Raw genomic sequence first — 16961 nt, 5'->3', positions numbered from 1 at the left:
GACGACGACGCAGAGATTCGCCCCTCGAGTCGTCCGTCGAAAGCCCTGCAGACCTCGACTTCCGGGGCTTGGACACCTTACCTAACGATAACTTCTTCTTGCGCTCCCGCAAGGCTTTGGACGTGAGCTGCTGGCAGTCGACACCGTCATCTGTGTCATGGGCCTCCCCGAGGCACCAGAGGCAGGCGTCGTGCGAGTCCGTGACCGACATCTTGGACCCACAGTCCCCGCACTTCTTAAAGCCCGGACGCGGTGTGGAAGACGAGGTAGACATCTTCACGAAGAATAACTTCACAAACGAACAGGTTCGAAGAACAGAGATGAACAACAGAAACTCCAAAGAGTCGAGGTGTACCGAGATTCACGAAGCGGACACGTTCTCGGAAAAAACGGAACTGAGGCTACGGGCGTCCTGCGTCCTACTTATAACATCCAGTGATGTCGGCCGTCGGAGGAGGTCCTCGAGGGCGGCGCATTGACGTCATCGACGCAGGACGCAGACGCCGAAGATTTTCCGAAGCAGCACAGCTGTGGTGATTACTGTCATAGATATGGAATACGTCGGAGGACCCAATCCCCTCGAACTGTAGTTACTAGAGGAATAAAAAAAAAAATCTTAAAGGAGGACCCTAAGGGTCCCCAGAAACACTGCCCAAAAGGAACTTTGTGCTGCAGTAGTAAAACACAGATGCCACTAAGAGCTTTGGAGCAGACAGACTCCATAGTACAGGTATGATATTAATAATAGAGTTCCAAAAGGCAGAGCCTACAAGAATGAATGAGTGGAAAAAGTCTCCACTCGTTCAGGTTTGAAAGAAAAAAGGTCCAAACGTGCTGGGGGTCTCACTAGGAGAGGGGATGAAGCATAAAAATGATAAATCTCCCTAACATAGGGCAAGTGTCCATAGGCTTCTGCTTTTAATCACCTCATCAAATGTATCTGAAAACGTTATAAAATCAGGCATCCTCTACATACAGACCTCAAAACGCTTCCTAGTTCGCACAGAGAAAGAGGAGTCTTCAGGTGGGGTGGAAGGAGGAGGTAGTCCTGGGAGGATCCTGTTGCAAGGCCTGAGAGAGAGGAGAGGAGGCTTGAGAAAAGCCTTCTGGCAGAGAGGGGGCCTTTTTAGGCTCAAAACCACAGGAATGTGCCTTAGAGAGTTTTTCCTGAAGCTTTGTAAGTGTTTTAGACAGTGGGGCTCGTTTCGGCGCACCTTTCAACGCTACCGTACAGAGAGCCCAGGATTTATGTGGAGTAAATTAGAAGTCTTAGGGCTTTGCGCAGTCAACGATGGCAGGAGCGCAGCGGGCGCTGAAGCACAAGGTTTGGTAGGCTTCGAAGTCTTCGATGGGCCTACGGGCATCAATGGCATCCTCGATGAGTCCGTCGAGAGAGGATGAGGGGTTATGTGCTTAGTTTTAGTAGTGATGTGGTGTGTGTCCTTGTCGCCGGGGTGTGGAGTACCCATCGTACTGCTGGCGGCATGCTTATCGGGGCCAGACACGTGGGAATCGACAGACTCCACCGCTGCGTCTACAGAGTCTGAATCAGAGCCGTGGCTATCAACAGATTTCTTGACCGAGGCGATGGCGCCGGCGGGATAGTGACTCTCTGGCCTGCAAAGCGTAGGCCGCCCACCACTTGGTGCGCCAGTCTTTTAGGGTTTTAAGACAAAAAAGATAACAGGCCTTGCAATGCCAAGGTTCAGAGGGAGGCACCGATTGCACTCTGAATGAGTGTCCTTCCAGGGGAATTGGCCATTACAAGACGGGCAAAATTTAAAGGATGTTCAGTTCCAAACTGGAGAAAAAAGGCAGCCATACGGAAGGAAAGGGAAGAGAGGGGCCAAAGAAAATGTATTCTCAGAAGAAAGTCTGTAAAAGGTGTCCCCACTCTCCCTATTGTTAGGCCAGGCCTGAGGGCCAAGGCCAAGAAGAAATCAGCCGTTGAGCTGCCAGAGGTGCAGTATCGGCGAGGCAGGATTAGTCGTCAAGAGGATGCCACAGTCGTCGAGAAAGCCGTTGAAGAAGCTTGGCAATAATGTGCTAAGCAAAGACAAAGCAATATAAACTATGAAACAAGCTCCACAGTAGGCGACCTACAAAATAGGTGGAAAAAAACAATCTGGTGGGACCTCAACTCGTGACGGATTTTGGGTACACCACACCTCACGTTAGGGATAGTGTTACAGTCACACTCATGTCGATGTCCCTTTTCGGTCTTTGAAAGAAAGATGCAATACTCTGCAATTACCACACATCATGTGATTCGAAACAAATTTACAAGCATCAGAAACTGTTTCACCATCCACTGCCATCCCTGCAATTTGCATATCATTTGCTGATAACCTCGTAGTGGATTCGACATTGTCTTTGCAAATTTGTGCAGCTCTGTGGTCGTTCATGTTTATGCTCTGAAGCATCATAAAGTCTGAAAGGGCTTCTACTTCATTAGCCACACCGTGACCTTTGCTGGGGGATGGGACGTAGGGAGGCATGCTGCAGAGATTATAACGCTGTGTGTTCAAGGCACGCATAACTCATAGCTGACAAGGAAGATAAAACTCAGGCGTACATCTTACCTTAAACAAAAGGCCCAGTTGTTCGTGTTCAGTGCCCTTTCACCTGCTTTTTACTCCATTAACTGCACTCAGCAGTGCAGCATGTGCTTTCGCAGGCCAGACTTTCTTCACCAGATCTTTTGTTGACGTCTGTAGCGGATGCTGGCTTTTCCCCACACAGAGTACAAGGTCTGTGTGAAACGAGCTGAAGGAGGAGCAGCGTCTCCTCTGCTTGGGTAGATCTTGCTCCATAATGTCCATGAGATCATGCTGCCTTTGAGCAATGGAAGGTGCTGTAGTACCAAGGCACTCCAGAGTGTTTGCAACCATAGTTTTGAAAGGCACAATCAGAGAATCATAGGAGATTGTTTGCCTAATATTATGCTCAGGAAAGGAGTCTTGACTAAGACTTGAAGGAGCTGCACTAATTCTTGTCATGATCCAGTTTTGTACAGTCAACACACGGGTTGAAGTTTGAAGCGTTAAGGGAAGCATGACACATTAAAGTAAGTAGCAGTCATGTTCCCTATGCATCCAAGGGAGCTAACAAAAAGGGACTGAGTTCATGAGCCCAGTCTGCTCCCTACATATCACTTACACCTTACCCAGAGTCATAAGTGGCACCAACACCAAGCTGTGCCAATGATGTGTGCCCTCTGGGGGCTGAAAAAATCTAAAGCCAGACCTGAATCTAGGAAGATTATTCTAAAATGATGAACCTGTCAGTGAAAGGAATCCATTAGAATGTATTTATGTATGAAAGCTGGGATAAGCTACGTCGAGAGTGGGAGGTAGAGTTGCAATGCAAGATCTCATCTGATCACTCAGAGTTTATATCGAGAGCTGGGTAAAAAGCAAAGTTACCCATGAACCTGAGATTGATTGATCAAAAGGTAGTAGGGCGTTTATACTTGACATTGGTATGCATGCATGCATAAATTAGGACTGATAGATGATAATATATGCTGGGGTTGTGGTTCGGCAGAAGGTACTTCGTTACATATGCTGTCGGAATGTGGGAAGGTACTTGATTATTGGAAAGAAATCTTGGATAGGGTAGATTTGATTATGGGTTTGGCATTTCCACGTGAGCCGTTACCAGTCAAAGGCTGGTAGGTGTGTTGTGGCCCGGTGACATTGCTGTTGGATCGATAAGTCATTAGTGATAGCGGTTAACTAATAATGAAGGTCTGGAAAATGCTGAAAAAGACACAAGTGGAAGATTAGATTTGTGATATGCAAGTTTTATCTAGTTTTGAAAAGATGTCGTTTGGTAGAAAGGATATGACTGATATCTTGAAATGTGGACTTCCTTTAACAAGCTGTATGGTTGAACTGAGACTATAAATGTGTATGAAAGATGGTTGAATCTACTGAAGATTGTGTAGTTTGTGGTGTATGTGCGTGTGAATGAGTCTCTTTTTGTGTTTTGTCTTTCTGGAGGGTTTGGTTATATATTACTGCTATTTGTTTATTGCTTAGTGGACTATTTGCAAATGCACATGAATCTTCAGTTATGATCTTCTTTACTGTTTATTGATGCATGTTATATATTACTCCTCAATTGCCTGTTAAGTTTATGACAAATGAAATAAATTAATAAAAAAAAGAAAAGAAAAGAGAATAAAATGCATAATTCTTGCTTCTGTTTCCCTAATAAAATTTGAACTTGCCATTTGAGCACTAGCAAATGCAATGTAATTCAGCACATTCCTTGACAAGCTTGTATTGACAAACATACAGAGGAGCAAGCAGATACATTAAGGAATCTATGTTATGCAATAAAGTCCTGTACAAAATAAAAATAAAAAAATAATGTTTTGCCAGTTTATAAGGTATCTCAGTATGTGCACAGGATACAAATAAATTGTACCTCTGGAACCACACACAAATTAAAATAAATAAGATCAAGCATTATTCTGGTATTACAGAGGAATGGGTACATTATTTAGCAAAGACGAAGATACAGTGGTGGTATGCTCCAAAATACGAGAATACCGGGAATTATATCACTTTGGCTGTACCCTAACTCAAAGTAATGTTTTTTTTTCATGTGATAAAATAATACATATCTCTCACTAAAATGTTCATCATTACCAATTTGAACTAAACTTTTCAAAAGACAATCACTGGCGTGTACAAAAATAGATGAAATTGTACTTACCCAATGAGTTTAACATGGACATATCAAGAGACATGTCTGAATAAGACTTCATTGACATAAAATTGAGAACTGAATTAGTGCCATCTCCAACCGATTCCCCTGTCTGAAATTCAAAAGAAAAATGCACAAGATGGACAACATAAATAAAACTAAAAACGAAAATGAACAGTTTAGAAATTAAAATATTCCGTTAATCAGATGGCTTTAACATAGATATCTACATTTTGCAGAATCGTAGAGTGCAAGTTGAAAGCTGAATTGTTTCAAGGCGAAAAACATGTGTTCATATCAACTAAACTTGGAATGGTAAAAGGCTGATCTTCGAGCTATAGGAGTATCCTTGACTCATCAATTGAACCAACAGTGCTACCTTTCCAACGTTACTTGTGTAATGTGCAACCTATCCTAATTTTCTACTCACCATAGTCACTCTAGTGCTGGTAATCTATACCATTTGTCAACCTCCCAAGTGACCTGCATGGGGTTTGGGGGTTCAGGAGAATGCTGCTGAGGTGAAAGTGTTAGTTCAGTGATGCAATCTCCCACCTCTCTCACTCTTGGTATAAACTATCCATAAGTGATTTTCAATCTACTCGGATCATCTTCTTACCTTCCAGCTTTTCTTTGGGACAATCTCCCTTTATTCTTCTCAATTTCACTGCATGGCTGTCTTCTACAGCCAATTCAGTTGCTCCTCTGCTCCCTAAGAACTTCTTCTGCCTTAAAGCCTTAAACCGTCAACTCTATGGTTGAATAAATCTGTAAAAACTCAGACTATAAACTTGCCAGATTGAACGTTGATAGTGCAGTCATTATACAAATCAGAACATAGGGTGGGAAACTGATTATCCCTCTCTTCGCCCATACATCTCTAACTGGTGACAGTTATGTAAAACCTTTTCTCAAATTTAGTCAATTATACAAAGCCATATAATCTACACCAAGTTTTCAGCCATATAATCTGCACCAAGTTTTCAATAAAACGTAGCACTCTAGCTATAAAGCTAAACCAGAGCACCTGGACTCTTGTATTGGGGGGTTTCAAACTTCCAGAAAGAAATTTTTAAGATTGTGAAGTAACTTTCTGTATCTAGAGCAGATGAGGGTCACCTATTACCTCACAATCGTTTGCTAATTTCTGCTTTAGTTTTTGTTGATACTAAAATCAAGCATACATATTAAAAAGTGTTTGAAAAAACTTTCCATCACACCAGAAAACACTGCCATCTCTTTTCCTGTTCTCCCCTCAGGATGCTATGTCTCTCCCCTTCCACTCAGTTAAATTAAATTCCCTCATCAATCGGATCCTGATTAAAATTCTTAAATTTTGTGCCAGCATGATTGCACCCCCCTTCATGTTTCTCATTCATTTGCCATTGAAAGAGGGATTGTCCCTATCCTTCGGAAATCTGCTGTTTTTGGTCCAGTCTTGAAAGAAGCTTCACTTGATCCACCAGTTTAGTACAATTTTAGTCTGATATCCTTGAGTAATTCTCTTCTATCCACCCCTTTCAAGCCGTGTTTCACCATGCTGCGGGCACAGAACCAGTGCTTGCTGCCCATGAGGACTTCTGCATGGCTTCAGATGTCGGCGATGTCACAGCCTTGAGAATACTCAAGTGTTGACACTGTCCACCACACCATCCCCTTGGATTGTCTCAAAGCGTAAAGGGCAGCAGTCTTCTACTGGTTTACTTCTTTTAAAACTGATTGTTAACAGGATGTTCTTCTTGCACCCTTTATTCTCCCTTCAACCCTGCAGGCTTTCCCAGGGCCCTGTCCTGTAACTGCTCTTTAACCTTTATCTCCAGTCTTTGGTGCAGCTAATCCATGATCAATGCCTTTTGTTCTACTGTTATACTGATGATTCACAGATCATGCTCTCTAGGTACCAGGGTATGGGGACATAACCGTCTGATTGTTCAGACTGCATGAGGACCATTGATCTATAGAGGGCAGGCCAACAGCTGAAACTGAACTGTGATAAGACCACGGTTCCGACAGTAGGTGGCAGCCCCGACCCTTGGCGCCCCTTCCTTCTGAGCTGAAACCACCATCTACTCCCGTTTAGTCTGTTCGTAATTTGGGTTTTTGCTTCGATTCTGGTCAGTCCCCCGTGCCCTCCCACTCTCAGATCAACACAGTCTCTATTAGCTGCTTTCTCTCTGTCAAAATCCTCTGCAAGAACTTGTGTGACAGGGAAGGTCAGAAGGCTGAGCTTCTCACGTGGTGATGGGAGGTCTACCGGGCTGGAAGCAAGTGCCATTCCTACCCCAAAGGGGGAACATGACAGTGGGCAGGCTGTAGTTTCAATCTCCCCTCAAGTGCCTATATGTGCTTTGGCAGCACCATTGTTAATCACCCCATATCACCTCAAGATGCTAGCCAGTTTCTTTCTTTGCACTGCCGGCCCCGAAATGCATCAACTGTCTGGGCTGTCCACCTGCAACACGGGGGGACAGGAGGAGGAGGAGAAGAAGAAGAGAGAGGGAGGAAGAGAAGGGAGAGACAATGAGAGGGGGAAGAGGAGCATGCATGCATGTAGGGCATATTACACACCGCCAAGCAGCACCTACACAATCAGAGAGCTGCTGCGGCACAACTCCCTGATACAGACTTGTACAAACCAGGTGGATGTGGTTCCCTCCCCAGTGCTTCAAAGACATTCCTGCATATACTTCTGATTCAGCTGCAGAGAGGCTCATTGACTGCATTTAGAGCGTGCAGTCTCTGGGGTGTAGTCCGTCGTTTGTTTCTGGCTTTCTCCCTGTCCCCAACCACCACCTTCCAATTTGCTGGAACAGTCAGGTGTCTCTCTGGCTCTGTTCCTGGCAGCCATTTTCACTTGCCTTCCCGACTGCAATCTGGAAGCATCCTACAAGGAAACCACTTTAAGAGCAGTCTTAGGGGATGGTTGATGCTCAGTGACTAGCTTTACATTGATTTCAGTCAGTTTTTGAACTGCTTCAGGTGCTTTTGTGAAGGGATTTGGGTGCTTTTTGCAATTGTTTTTTGCCTAGTTTGTGGTATTCTGTGGGGTTTATCCTATGTTTTGTTGTGGACTCCCACCTGTTTTTTAAGCTGGCCTACATCGAGTGTGCAGTCTCCGGGGTGTAGTTCTTTGTTTCTGACTTTCTCACTGTCCCCACCCTCCCCCTTGCAATTGGTTGTAACATAATACTGATTAAAGCCTGGAACCGCCGCCCCCTCTACTCGCCACTAGATAATCGAGATCTAGGGTAAGGAATCCCCTGGTATGCAACACCATCCCTCTACAATACAAACAACTAAAATCAACTTACGGCCTAAATATGTCACGAAACAAAATAGGACAGCGCAATAGGAGAGCAAGAGTGGGAATTAACCAAACAGAACCACACCACGCCCTGCACCAACTGACCATGGTCACAAGTGCAAAACAAATCCCAAAAAACATGGTGGCCCACAGAACAAGCATCATAAGAAAAGAAAAACCCTTATACCTTACACCATACCTCAAATATTACCACCCACCCGAACAACTTAACACCATCAACAATGCCAGATATGATATGTGTAACGCTCACCTGGTATCCACGGGGACGTCACTCAGCCTGTTCTGACCTCTTACGACCTCAAACCCTTCCCTGGAGGCTACTCGACTGGCAACTGGGCCTGAAACACAGGATTGGTAGAGTTTAACTCCCTATTGTCTCTGTGTGCTTGAACCCTTTCTTCCCTGGGGTCCAACCCTTCCCTTTGATCCACAGCTCACCTTGTTTTCTTGGATAGTGTGCTCTCCGTCCTGCTTTCAGCGCATGGGCGCGTTGATTGATGCTGGCTCGTTGCTGCCTAGTTACTTCACTGGCAAGAGTCCGACAGGTAAGTATAATGAGTCTTTTGAACAGTTCTCTAACTTCGTTCCTTTCCTTCCTTAGATGATAGCCGGCGTCCGGGGATGGCGGAGTGCTGCTGAGATGAGAAGCGCTGAAGGTGAGTGAGAGCGCGATGCGCAATGCACCCCTTTCGTATTTGTATTGAACTGAGTTCTTTTTCTTTGTCTTTTAGGTGCCGCAACGTTTTCAGCATGGATGCCGGTTATGAAGAACAAATGCAGTGAGTAAGCGCGGTATGCGGCGCCTCTAGTTGTTTCCACGCTAACCTGGAGTGTCTTTTCCCTCTTGCAGATGGATGAGAAGTTCCGGAGACAGAGTTCCCCCAGAGCGGCTGGGATTCAGGTAAGCGTTTAAAGCTCGTACAGTCTTTACAAATAAGCGAAGATTTGCAGAATGCTTACTAATGCCTTTTTTCTGTTCTTTTCCCTTTTCCTTAGGAAGCGGTGTGCCGGGATGGGAATGACACCGCCAAAGATGCCCACAGAACAGAAGGAGCGATGAATGATGGGCAGAAGAGCCGCAAGGTAAGGCTGTTCCTAACAGTGTTCTTGTTCTTGCAGGAGATGAGCGCAGAAGAAAGATGAAGGCCTACTGGAGACCAATCCGAACACGGTGAGTGTCACGCTGCATGTGCAGAAAACGCAAAGCATGTTTCTCAGCCTGGGCGTGGCTTAAATAGTCTCTGGGAATACTAGGTGTCTCTGGGCTGAACCACACCCAAAAGACTAGACTGCACATGCAGTTCTGGGAACCGAAATATGTGGGGGCATCCATCTTTTTCCCATCAAAGCACTACAAGTCCAATCCCCAATGTTATCCTACGGGAGTGAGTGAGTCTGGTGCCACAAGCGCCAAGTCTGACTCCCAGTGGGTCTTTGGAGGGATGGAGAGGCCCTTGAGGGCCATGTAGGTGATCGTGGCCTGGCTTGAGCCTGACATCTTGGAGGGCTGGGGACATGAGGTGCAGGAATCGTGACAATATGATAGGTTATTTATAACACACTTAATACCCAGAGGTTTCCAAGCGCGGACCCGGGGTTCGAACCTGTGTTGCTCTGTGTCGCCTTGCTTCCCACTAATTCCTCAATATCTACCTGACCCCACTAATCAAGCTCATCAAAAGACACAGTCTCACCTGCTACAACTAAGCAGATGACACACAGATCATCTATAAAATCAAAGACCCACAAGAATAGAACACACCGCTGGAGGATTGTCTAAAAGAACTCTACGAATGGATGAACACAAACAACCTCAAACTCAACCCAGGCAAGACAGAAATTATGATCGTCTCCAAAAACCAGGAAAATAACCAGTATATCCCCTGGAATCCGAGAACTCGGAACAGCGCCCACACCATCCAAATTAGTCAAAAACCTTGGGGTCCTAATTGACAACGCGCTGACACTAGAACCTCAAGTAAATGCAATTATCAAGAAATGCTTCTTCCTCCTACACATGACGAAAATAATCCTACCATTCTTCCCGTTCACTCATAAAACACTGACCATCATCGCACTCATGTCCAGGATAGATATTGCCAACAGCCATTACATCGGAATGCCAGAACATCTACTGAAGAAACTACAACGTATCCAAAATGCAGCAGCAAGACTTCTCCTCAAACTATCACAGAGAGACCACATCACCCCAGCGCTAAAAATGCTTCACGGGCTGCCAATCAAACAGCAAATTACATTTAAAACGATGGAGGATCCTCATTCGCCCGCCTGGCCAACCCTTCCAAAAGAAATATGTAACACAAAGGACCACTTAAATTTCACAAAATCAGTTAAAACCTGGCTCTTCAGTACATTATTGGACAGGAATGAATAGAAACACTAAGACTGCACAGAAAATAAAATGGGCAACAATGATCACACATGGAAGGCAGAAGCCGGGGGGAAGCAGTCAACCCAGAACATATACACTGCCCAAATCCAGGCTGCACTACGAACAGATGCCCTAACTGTAAGCAAGAGAGTGCTCAGCCATGAAGGGAGCCAGTGAGACAGGGACCACCTATAACTAGGAGGGAGGGAACCAGCCATAATAACCCAGGGAGATGACAGGCAACCCCATGGAGACCCACATACGATCCTAATACCCTACACCTCCTAACGCAAAAAGGGAAAGGGGGTTTCACTTCCCTCTACAAATCTGAGGGAGGGTACCAGCCCTACACCCCCAGGGAGGCGACAACAGGCATCCCCTGGCGACCCACGAACGAGCCAATACCATACACCTCTCACAGCAAGGGAGCCTCACCTCTTTCCTACCCTCACACCACCTAGCAGCTCAAAGAAAATCCCACTGGCGCAGAACATGGCGAGGGACAAGGTGAATCCTGAATGCCCTAAGCAATAAGATAAGAAAAAGCCCAACTAACCGAACTGCTAAACCTCAACTCCCCGCTCTGCATACACCCTTCACAAGCTAAACAAACACAAACGACTTCCTTGAGCAGCAATCTGCACCCACTTCACTACACCGCAATCACAAAACAAGTCACACAGTCTCACACAATAGCACATCGGAATCTACCGATCCATGAACAGCACCCATGCTCAGCGAACAGTGCCAAACCGAACTGACAACCCTACCCTCTTAACTTTCAGAGCCGCCAAAGCGCCGTGGGACCACTGCAGTGGTGATAATGTTAAAGGATATTTATACCGTGCACTAACATTAACATTACCAGTTTGATTCCGCCATTTCGCCGCTCCCCAAACAGAACAGAAATGCTATCCAATGCGGGCAACCATTGACCAAGTGCACAGACCCTTGTGGGAAAAGGGGTGGGGCTTTGCCCCTTTTTGATACATTCTTTTGTCTGTAACAGCTCCTGGGTGGGGAAGGTAAGATAGGCACGAGAAAGAGAACTAATGGGAACAAGAAAAGAAGAATGAAGCTGGAGGCAGGAAGTAGTGTATTGTTCAGGTGAGGTAAGAGGAGGAGGTGGCAGACCAAGTCACCACATAGAGGGAGGATGGTGCACAGGAGTGGGGAGGCGATTTTCAGAGAAGGTTAGTGTTAGGGGGAATTTTCATTTCTGTGCCAATTCCCTTCAGCCGTAGAGACCCCCAGCTTGTTTGCTGGACTTAGGGCTTGTGATTGTTTCCTCCCGAATGAGTGGGTCCTTTTTCTCACTCCCTCATGTATTTTTCCTGACTGGAGTTTGTGTGTTTTACTGTTTTATGGAGTCTGAAACTCCATAGGCATCTGCTTTTCGTATAGTGACACAAAGCACCTTTAAATAAATGTTCTTGGGTGAACTAACGTTCCCAAGAATAGTAAGATGATCCTAGTCTTACTTTTCGCTTTGTGGGACCAGCACACACCACACTATGTGGCGTACTGGGGGTTACTTAGTAATTCCTATCCCACTTCTCATGTAACATTTTGTTACACTAACACTTTAAATGGCTGGTGGCAGTGGTTTAATTTTACTACCAGTGTGCATCTTTACCGCACGCTGAACCCTCAGCTACAGTACAGCACCCATGGGTGTCAATTTTTCCAAGATGGCCCCCGTCTTCTTTTTTCGCCATTTTTGGGTTATTTGTTTCTTCTGGGCTTTTACTCTGTTAGTTGAAACTGGTTTGAGTCCTTTGTGTGTTTTGCCTTTGGCGGTATTCAGCACTGAAGCCCGCCCAGGTTTCAGTGTGTCTGGAAAGGCAGGAAGTGAGGGAGGGTCCCGAAACTTCCATGTCCTTTGTCTCTAGGTGTGTGATGGACAGCATTTTGTGTAATTAGGCTGATCAGGTAGATCATGCAAGATCAGTGTGGGGTATGCTGGAGAGGCGTCAGGAGCATGGATGGTTAGTAGCTGATGCAATGATTTAGTTTTATTGCTGGTCCCAGAGTTTGTGCTGTCATTGGGATATCTTGGGTCCCCTTAGGTATCGCTGGCGGTGCCTGTTTTATGTTAATCATTGGGAGATGAATAGCCAGGTTTTTAGTCGTGTTCTTGTGTATGGTCTTGGTTCCAGGTGGATGTCATTGTTTTATCTGAGGTTTCTTGTCGGCGGGTAGATGATTATCTTTTTTTGTCTGAATTCTGCTCCTTGACCATGAATAGCTCTGTGCGTAATGCGCATCATTTTCTGAACGTGAGGTGGTCTTCCGTCGTTCTCATTTCCTTCAGGATTGTGTTCCATAGATTGGCGATTAGACCTGACAATGCGGTTCCTACGAATTTCAGTTTTTCGTATTGTTTCATTTCGATTTGGAGGTCCGTTGATCTTAGGTTTGTTCCTGCTTGGTAGCGGTTGATCTTGGCCTAGAGGAATTGAACTCCTTGTCCCTGAAATGATTTGTGGGCGATGCAGAGCGCTTTGAAGATAATGCGCTTTTTAACAGGGAGCCAGTGTAGACCTTTCAGGGCTGGTGTGATGTGCTCTCTTGTGTTTAGTTTCAGGAGTATTCCTTGTTGCAGTGTTGCAGATTCGTGGGAGTTTTTGAGTGAGCTGTTCTGGCATTCCAAGGTAGAGGCTGTTTACATAATTGATACTTGTTAATACAAGGGAGATAATTGGGAAAGGGTGATAGAGGAGTATCACTCTGAGTGGTTTCAGGAGGTAGAAGCATTTCTTTGGTATTGCGTTGACTTGTGGTTACAGTGAACGTCTGTTGAAAATGAGTATTGCCAGATTTTTTACCACAGCCGATGCTTCTGGTTGGGTTCCCATGCCAGACAGCCAGTCCAGTTGTGTGTCTGCTGCGTTGTCCTCTGGAGGAGAGATCATTATGTCTGTTTTTGGTCCGGTTTAGCTTGAGGTTGATGGTTGTCATCCAGCTGTATATGTCAGTGAGGAAGTTGTTGAGGGTGCTATATGGGTCTTGGGTTGGGGCCATCTTGATGAAGAGTTTGGTATCACAAATAAGAGAGGGGAACTGCCTTTACAGTCCCTTTGAGGATGCTTATTCGAAACCCTTGAACTATCTCTGGGAGTTGGTATGTTGAGGCCATCTGTAACATGTAACTATTGTCCATCTCCCTCTGTACATTATAGCAGTCTCTACTTTAGAAGGTTGCACGGTGTACGATTGGAACACTCTCCAGTCAGGACCCTAACACCATGTAATTCAACGTCTTCAGGTGATCCAAAATGCTGCTGCCAATTTAGCCTTGGATGCTCCCTTTCAAATGTCACTGGGCACTTTCTTGTTAAACTTCACTGGCTCCATATATGTGCTAGAATCTAGTTTAAAATCCTTTGCACTGTCCATCGAGCGTTCCATGGGCATGGCACCACCTTGCTCTCCTATGTGCTGGTTAACTAAAGCACTCTATGCTCCGTTTATCCTATCTGTGACTTCCGAATATATCTAGCTATCACACTCAATGTAAAGATGGTAGAGATTTCTCTCCACCCGTTCACGCTTTTTGGAACCAACGTACACAACTATGTTCTCTGAAAACCCACTGCTCCTCACTTTATTTCTTTTCTTAATCTTCCGAACAAACAGTGACATGATACCTTTGGTGGCTATACGCTTTACAAGTGTATTTATTACATATGAATTGTTTCCCAACCATTTGCAGCATGGTCTCCTTAAACTGCTATTGAAAAGGGATAGCTTAGACCCACGGACCTGTAGTAATTTTTACACAATCTTCACTTTCTGGTGAATGATAATTGAGAAAGTAGTGTCATTGTATAATCTGGCTCATATTGACTATGGGGAGAATTGGACCCAAACATGGCTAAAAATTGTGACATTGGTTGTGAATAGCATACTCTGCATTATTTTGATACAGTGGACCATAAGGCCCTGCTTTCAGTTGTGTCCACTCACATAGGTATTGGGAGTGTTCTCCTAAATTGATTTCTTTTTTTCTCACTGGTAGATCTCAAATATGTCCTTAAAGAGTCTGCCAGGCCACCTCCCTTGCCCATGTGTTGCCAGTAGCTTCAAGGGCCCTTTTATTTTCAATCTTTACCAGGAGCAGTTTGGGGATATGATTTTTAAACTAGTGTTTGTTTGTTTGTTTATTAATTTCTAATGCGCGCCAGACCTGGGGGTATCACGGCGCAACAGTTACCGAAAATGCAAGGCTTAGGTTACAAAGTTACAGGAAATAAGCAGGAAAGAAACATATGTACAGGCAATAAACAGAATATAAACATATATACAGCAGGCATGTGCCAGGAAGTACAACTGAGAGAATATACAGATACATTACCGAGGTGTAAAGAGCAAAGGAGTGTAGCCTACAGGTCAGTAGATTTGAGCAGGTTAATGTAGTTGCGTCTAAAATTTAGGTAGGGTTGATCTTCTCTCAGGGGGTGTGGCAGAGTTTCAGAGTTGGGCAGCTTCTACAGGAAAGCTGCTACCACCTGCCTTGACGAGCTTGAATCTGGAAATGGTGAGGCAGTTGGCATTACTCAGTCTCGTAGGTCTGGTGGAAGGTCTCCTATGGAGTCTATCCATGAGGTAGCTGGGGGCAGCATTGTCTAGTGCTTTGTGGGTGAGTGATGCAGTCTTTAGAAGGATTTTATTATGGGTCGAGAGCCAATTGTTTTGGTGTCCAGTCGCTGAAATGCATGATCTTCTGGTCACACCAAGTGCAGCTCTTATTGCATTGTTTTGGAGGATTTGTATCCACTGAATAATAGATTTATTGGCGATGAAGAGGGCGTTGCAATAATCTAGCCTGGAGAGTATTAGGGCTCTGGCCAGAATCATGCAATTGTCATTCGTCAAAAAGGGTTTGCCAGTCCCTATGACCTTACAAGTGTAGGCAGTGGTGGAGGCCATAGATTTCACTTGTTTGTCGAAGGAGAGGGTGGAGTCATGGTAGAACCCAAGGGTCTTTACCTCCTTAGCCACCTTGATGGAGTTCCCATCAATTTTGAACGATGAGTACTACACTGGCCTAGTTTCTTAAGGTTGATGTGGGTGCCCAGGATGATAAGCTCAGTCTTGTCATCATTCAGCCATAGACCGTGGGTAGCCAACCATGCCTGGATGATGAGATACACTCCTTGTAATCTCCGGAAAGTGGGAGGAGAATCTGAGTATCATCTGCATAGTTAGTGTAGGTGATACCAGAAGGTACAGATCATCGAACAGGGTCTTGGTAAATATATTGTATAAAGTAGGGGAGACACACGAGCCCTGGGGGAAACTGCACGTGATAGGAATAGGGTCAGCCGCTGCTGAAGGGGAGAAGACCCTCATGGTTCTGTCGCTCAGGAATGATTAATGTGTCTTTGTTAAACAATCTGATGATAGAACACTATCATCTACATGCAGTGTCACAGGGTGATGTCCACTGCCTTGGGTGTTGTCACTCAGTAACTGAGGCTTAGATGACATCAATTTCTTTAACATTGCATAATACCAAGACGGAATGCTCTCGGCGATCCAATCCTGCGTGTCCACTTTGGATGCAAATGGCATAGACCATGCCATGGCTAGACCAGCACCCCCACTATGGTTTCTTAGAGTCTGCAAGTTAATCAAGTCAAGTCATTATAGACACAGTGCCAGGAATTACCTGTTGACTGCGTTTAAAAAAAACTCACTACTCCATTGTGTTAAGCACTTTCTATTCGCTTCCATGTTTAAAGCTACAGTTCAGGCATTGGTAATGTCTAATGTAGTTGAGGAGGAAAAGGAAGGAACAAGTTACTTACCTGTAACTGTTGTTCTCCAGCATGGGTCTGGCATGGATTCACATGCTCATGAATATTCCCCGTCGTCAGGCTGGGAATCCTCGGTAAAGAAAAAAACCAGTATCAGTTTCGTTTCTGATCTGTCTTTCGTAGTAATAACCAATCACTGGTCTCTGCGTCATACTGACCACAGCCAATGACTGCCCTCTACCTAAGCACCGCCTCTGGCAGCCATCTTCAGATTTGGAAGCACGTGAAGTGGCAGTATGACCAAGTGAAGAGCCGCAGAGGGGTAGGCGGGAGGGTTCGCATGTGAATCCATGCCAGACCCATGCTGGAGAACAACAGTTACAGGTAAGTAACTTGTTCCTTCTCCAGCATGGGGTCTGGCATGGATTCACATGCTCATGAATAAAGAATACATAGCAGTACACACATGCACAACCACGGGAGGTGGCAAAGGCTCAACATTAAGCATTACATCAAACTCAACATTAAGCATCTTACCTCCTCACCAGGCTCACCTCAGGCGAACAGGTTGCGCAGCACTGCTTGGCCGACCCTGGACTCCTCCCTGGAATCCCGATCGACGCAGTAGAATCTCGTGAAGGTGTGCGTCGACCTCCACGTAGCAGCCCTACATATGTCCAGCAGGGGCACACGAGAAAGGAACGCCGTGGTAGCTGCGATCGCTCTGATGGAATGGGCTCTCGGACGGCCAGGCAGCGGTCGGTTT

General features: G+C 45.4%; 1 protein-coding gene across 7 annotated transcripts in view; it reads right to left on the bottom strand.

Moving 5' to 3' along the window:
* Positions 1–16961, bottom strand: part of BRD9 (bromodomain containing 9) — a 1136180-nt gene that overhangs the window by 178304 nt on the left and 940915 nt on the right. For all 7 annotated transcript variants that reach the window (XM_069620588.1, XM_069620585.1, XM_069620589.1 and 4 more), the window contains exon 15: positions 4726–4828. In XM_069620588.1, the coding sequence (XP_069476689.1) occupies positions 4726–4828 (103 nt within the window). The remainder of the gene's footprint in view (positions 1–4725; positions 4829–16961) is intronic.

This window comes from Ambystoma mexicanum, chromosome 5q (assembly GCF_040938575.1).
Source record: "Ambystoma mexicanum isolate Mex_15411 chromosome 5q, UKY_AmexF1_1, whole genome shotgun sequence".
Classification (NCBI taxonomy): Eukaryota; Metazoa; Chordata; class Amphibia; order Caudata; family Ambystomatidae; genus Ambystoma; species Ambystoma mexicanum.
The sequence above is the reverse complement of the archived record's forward strand: the minus strand, read 5'-3'. Positions and strand labels throughout refer to the sequence as shown.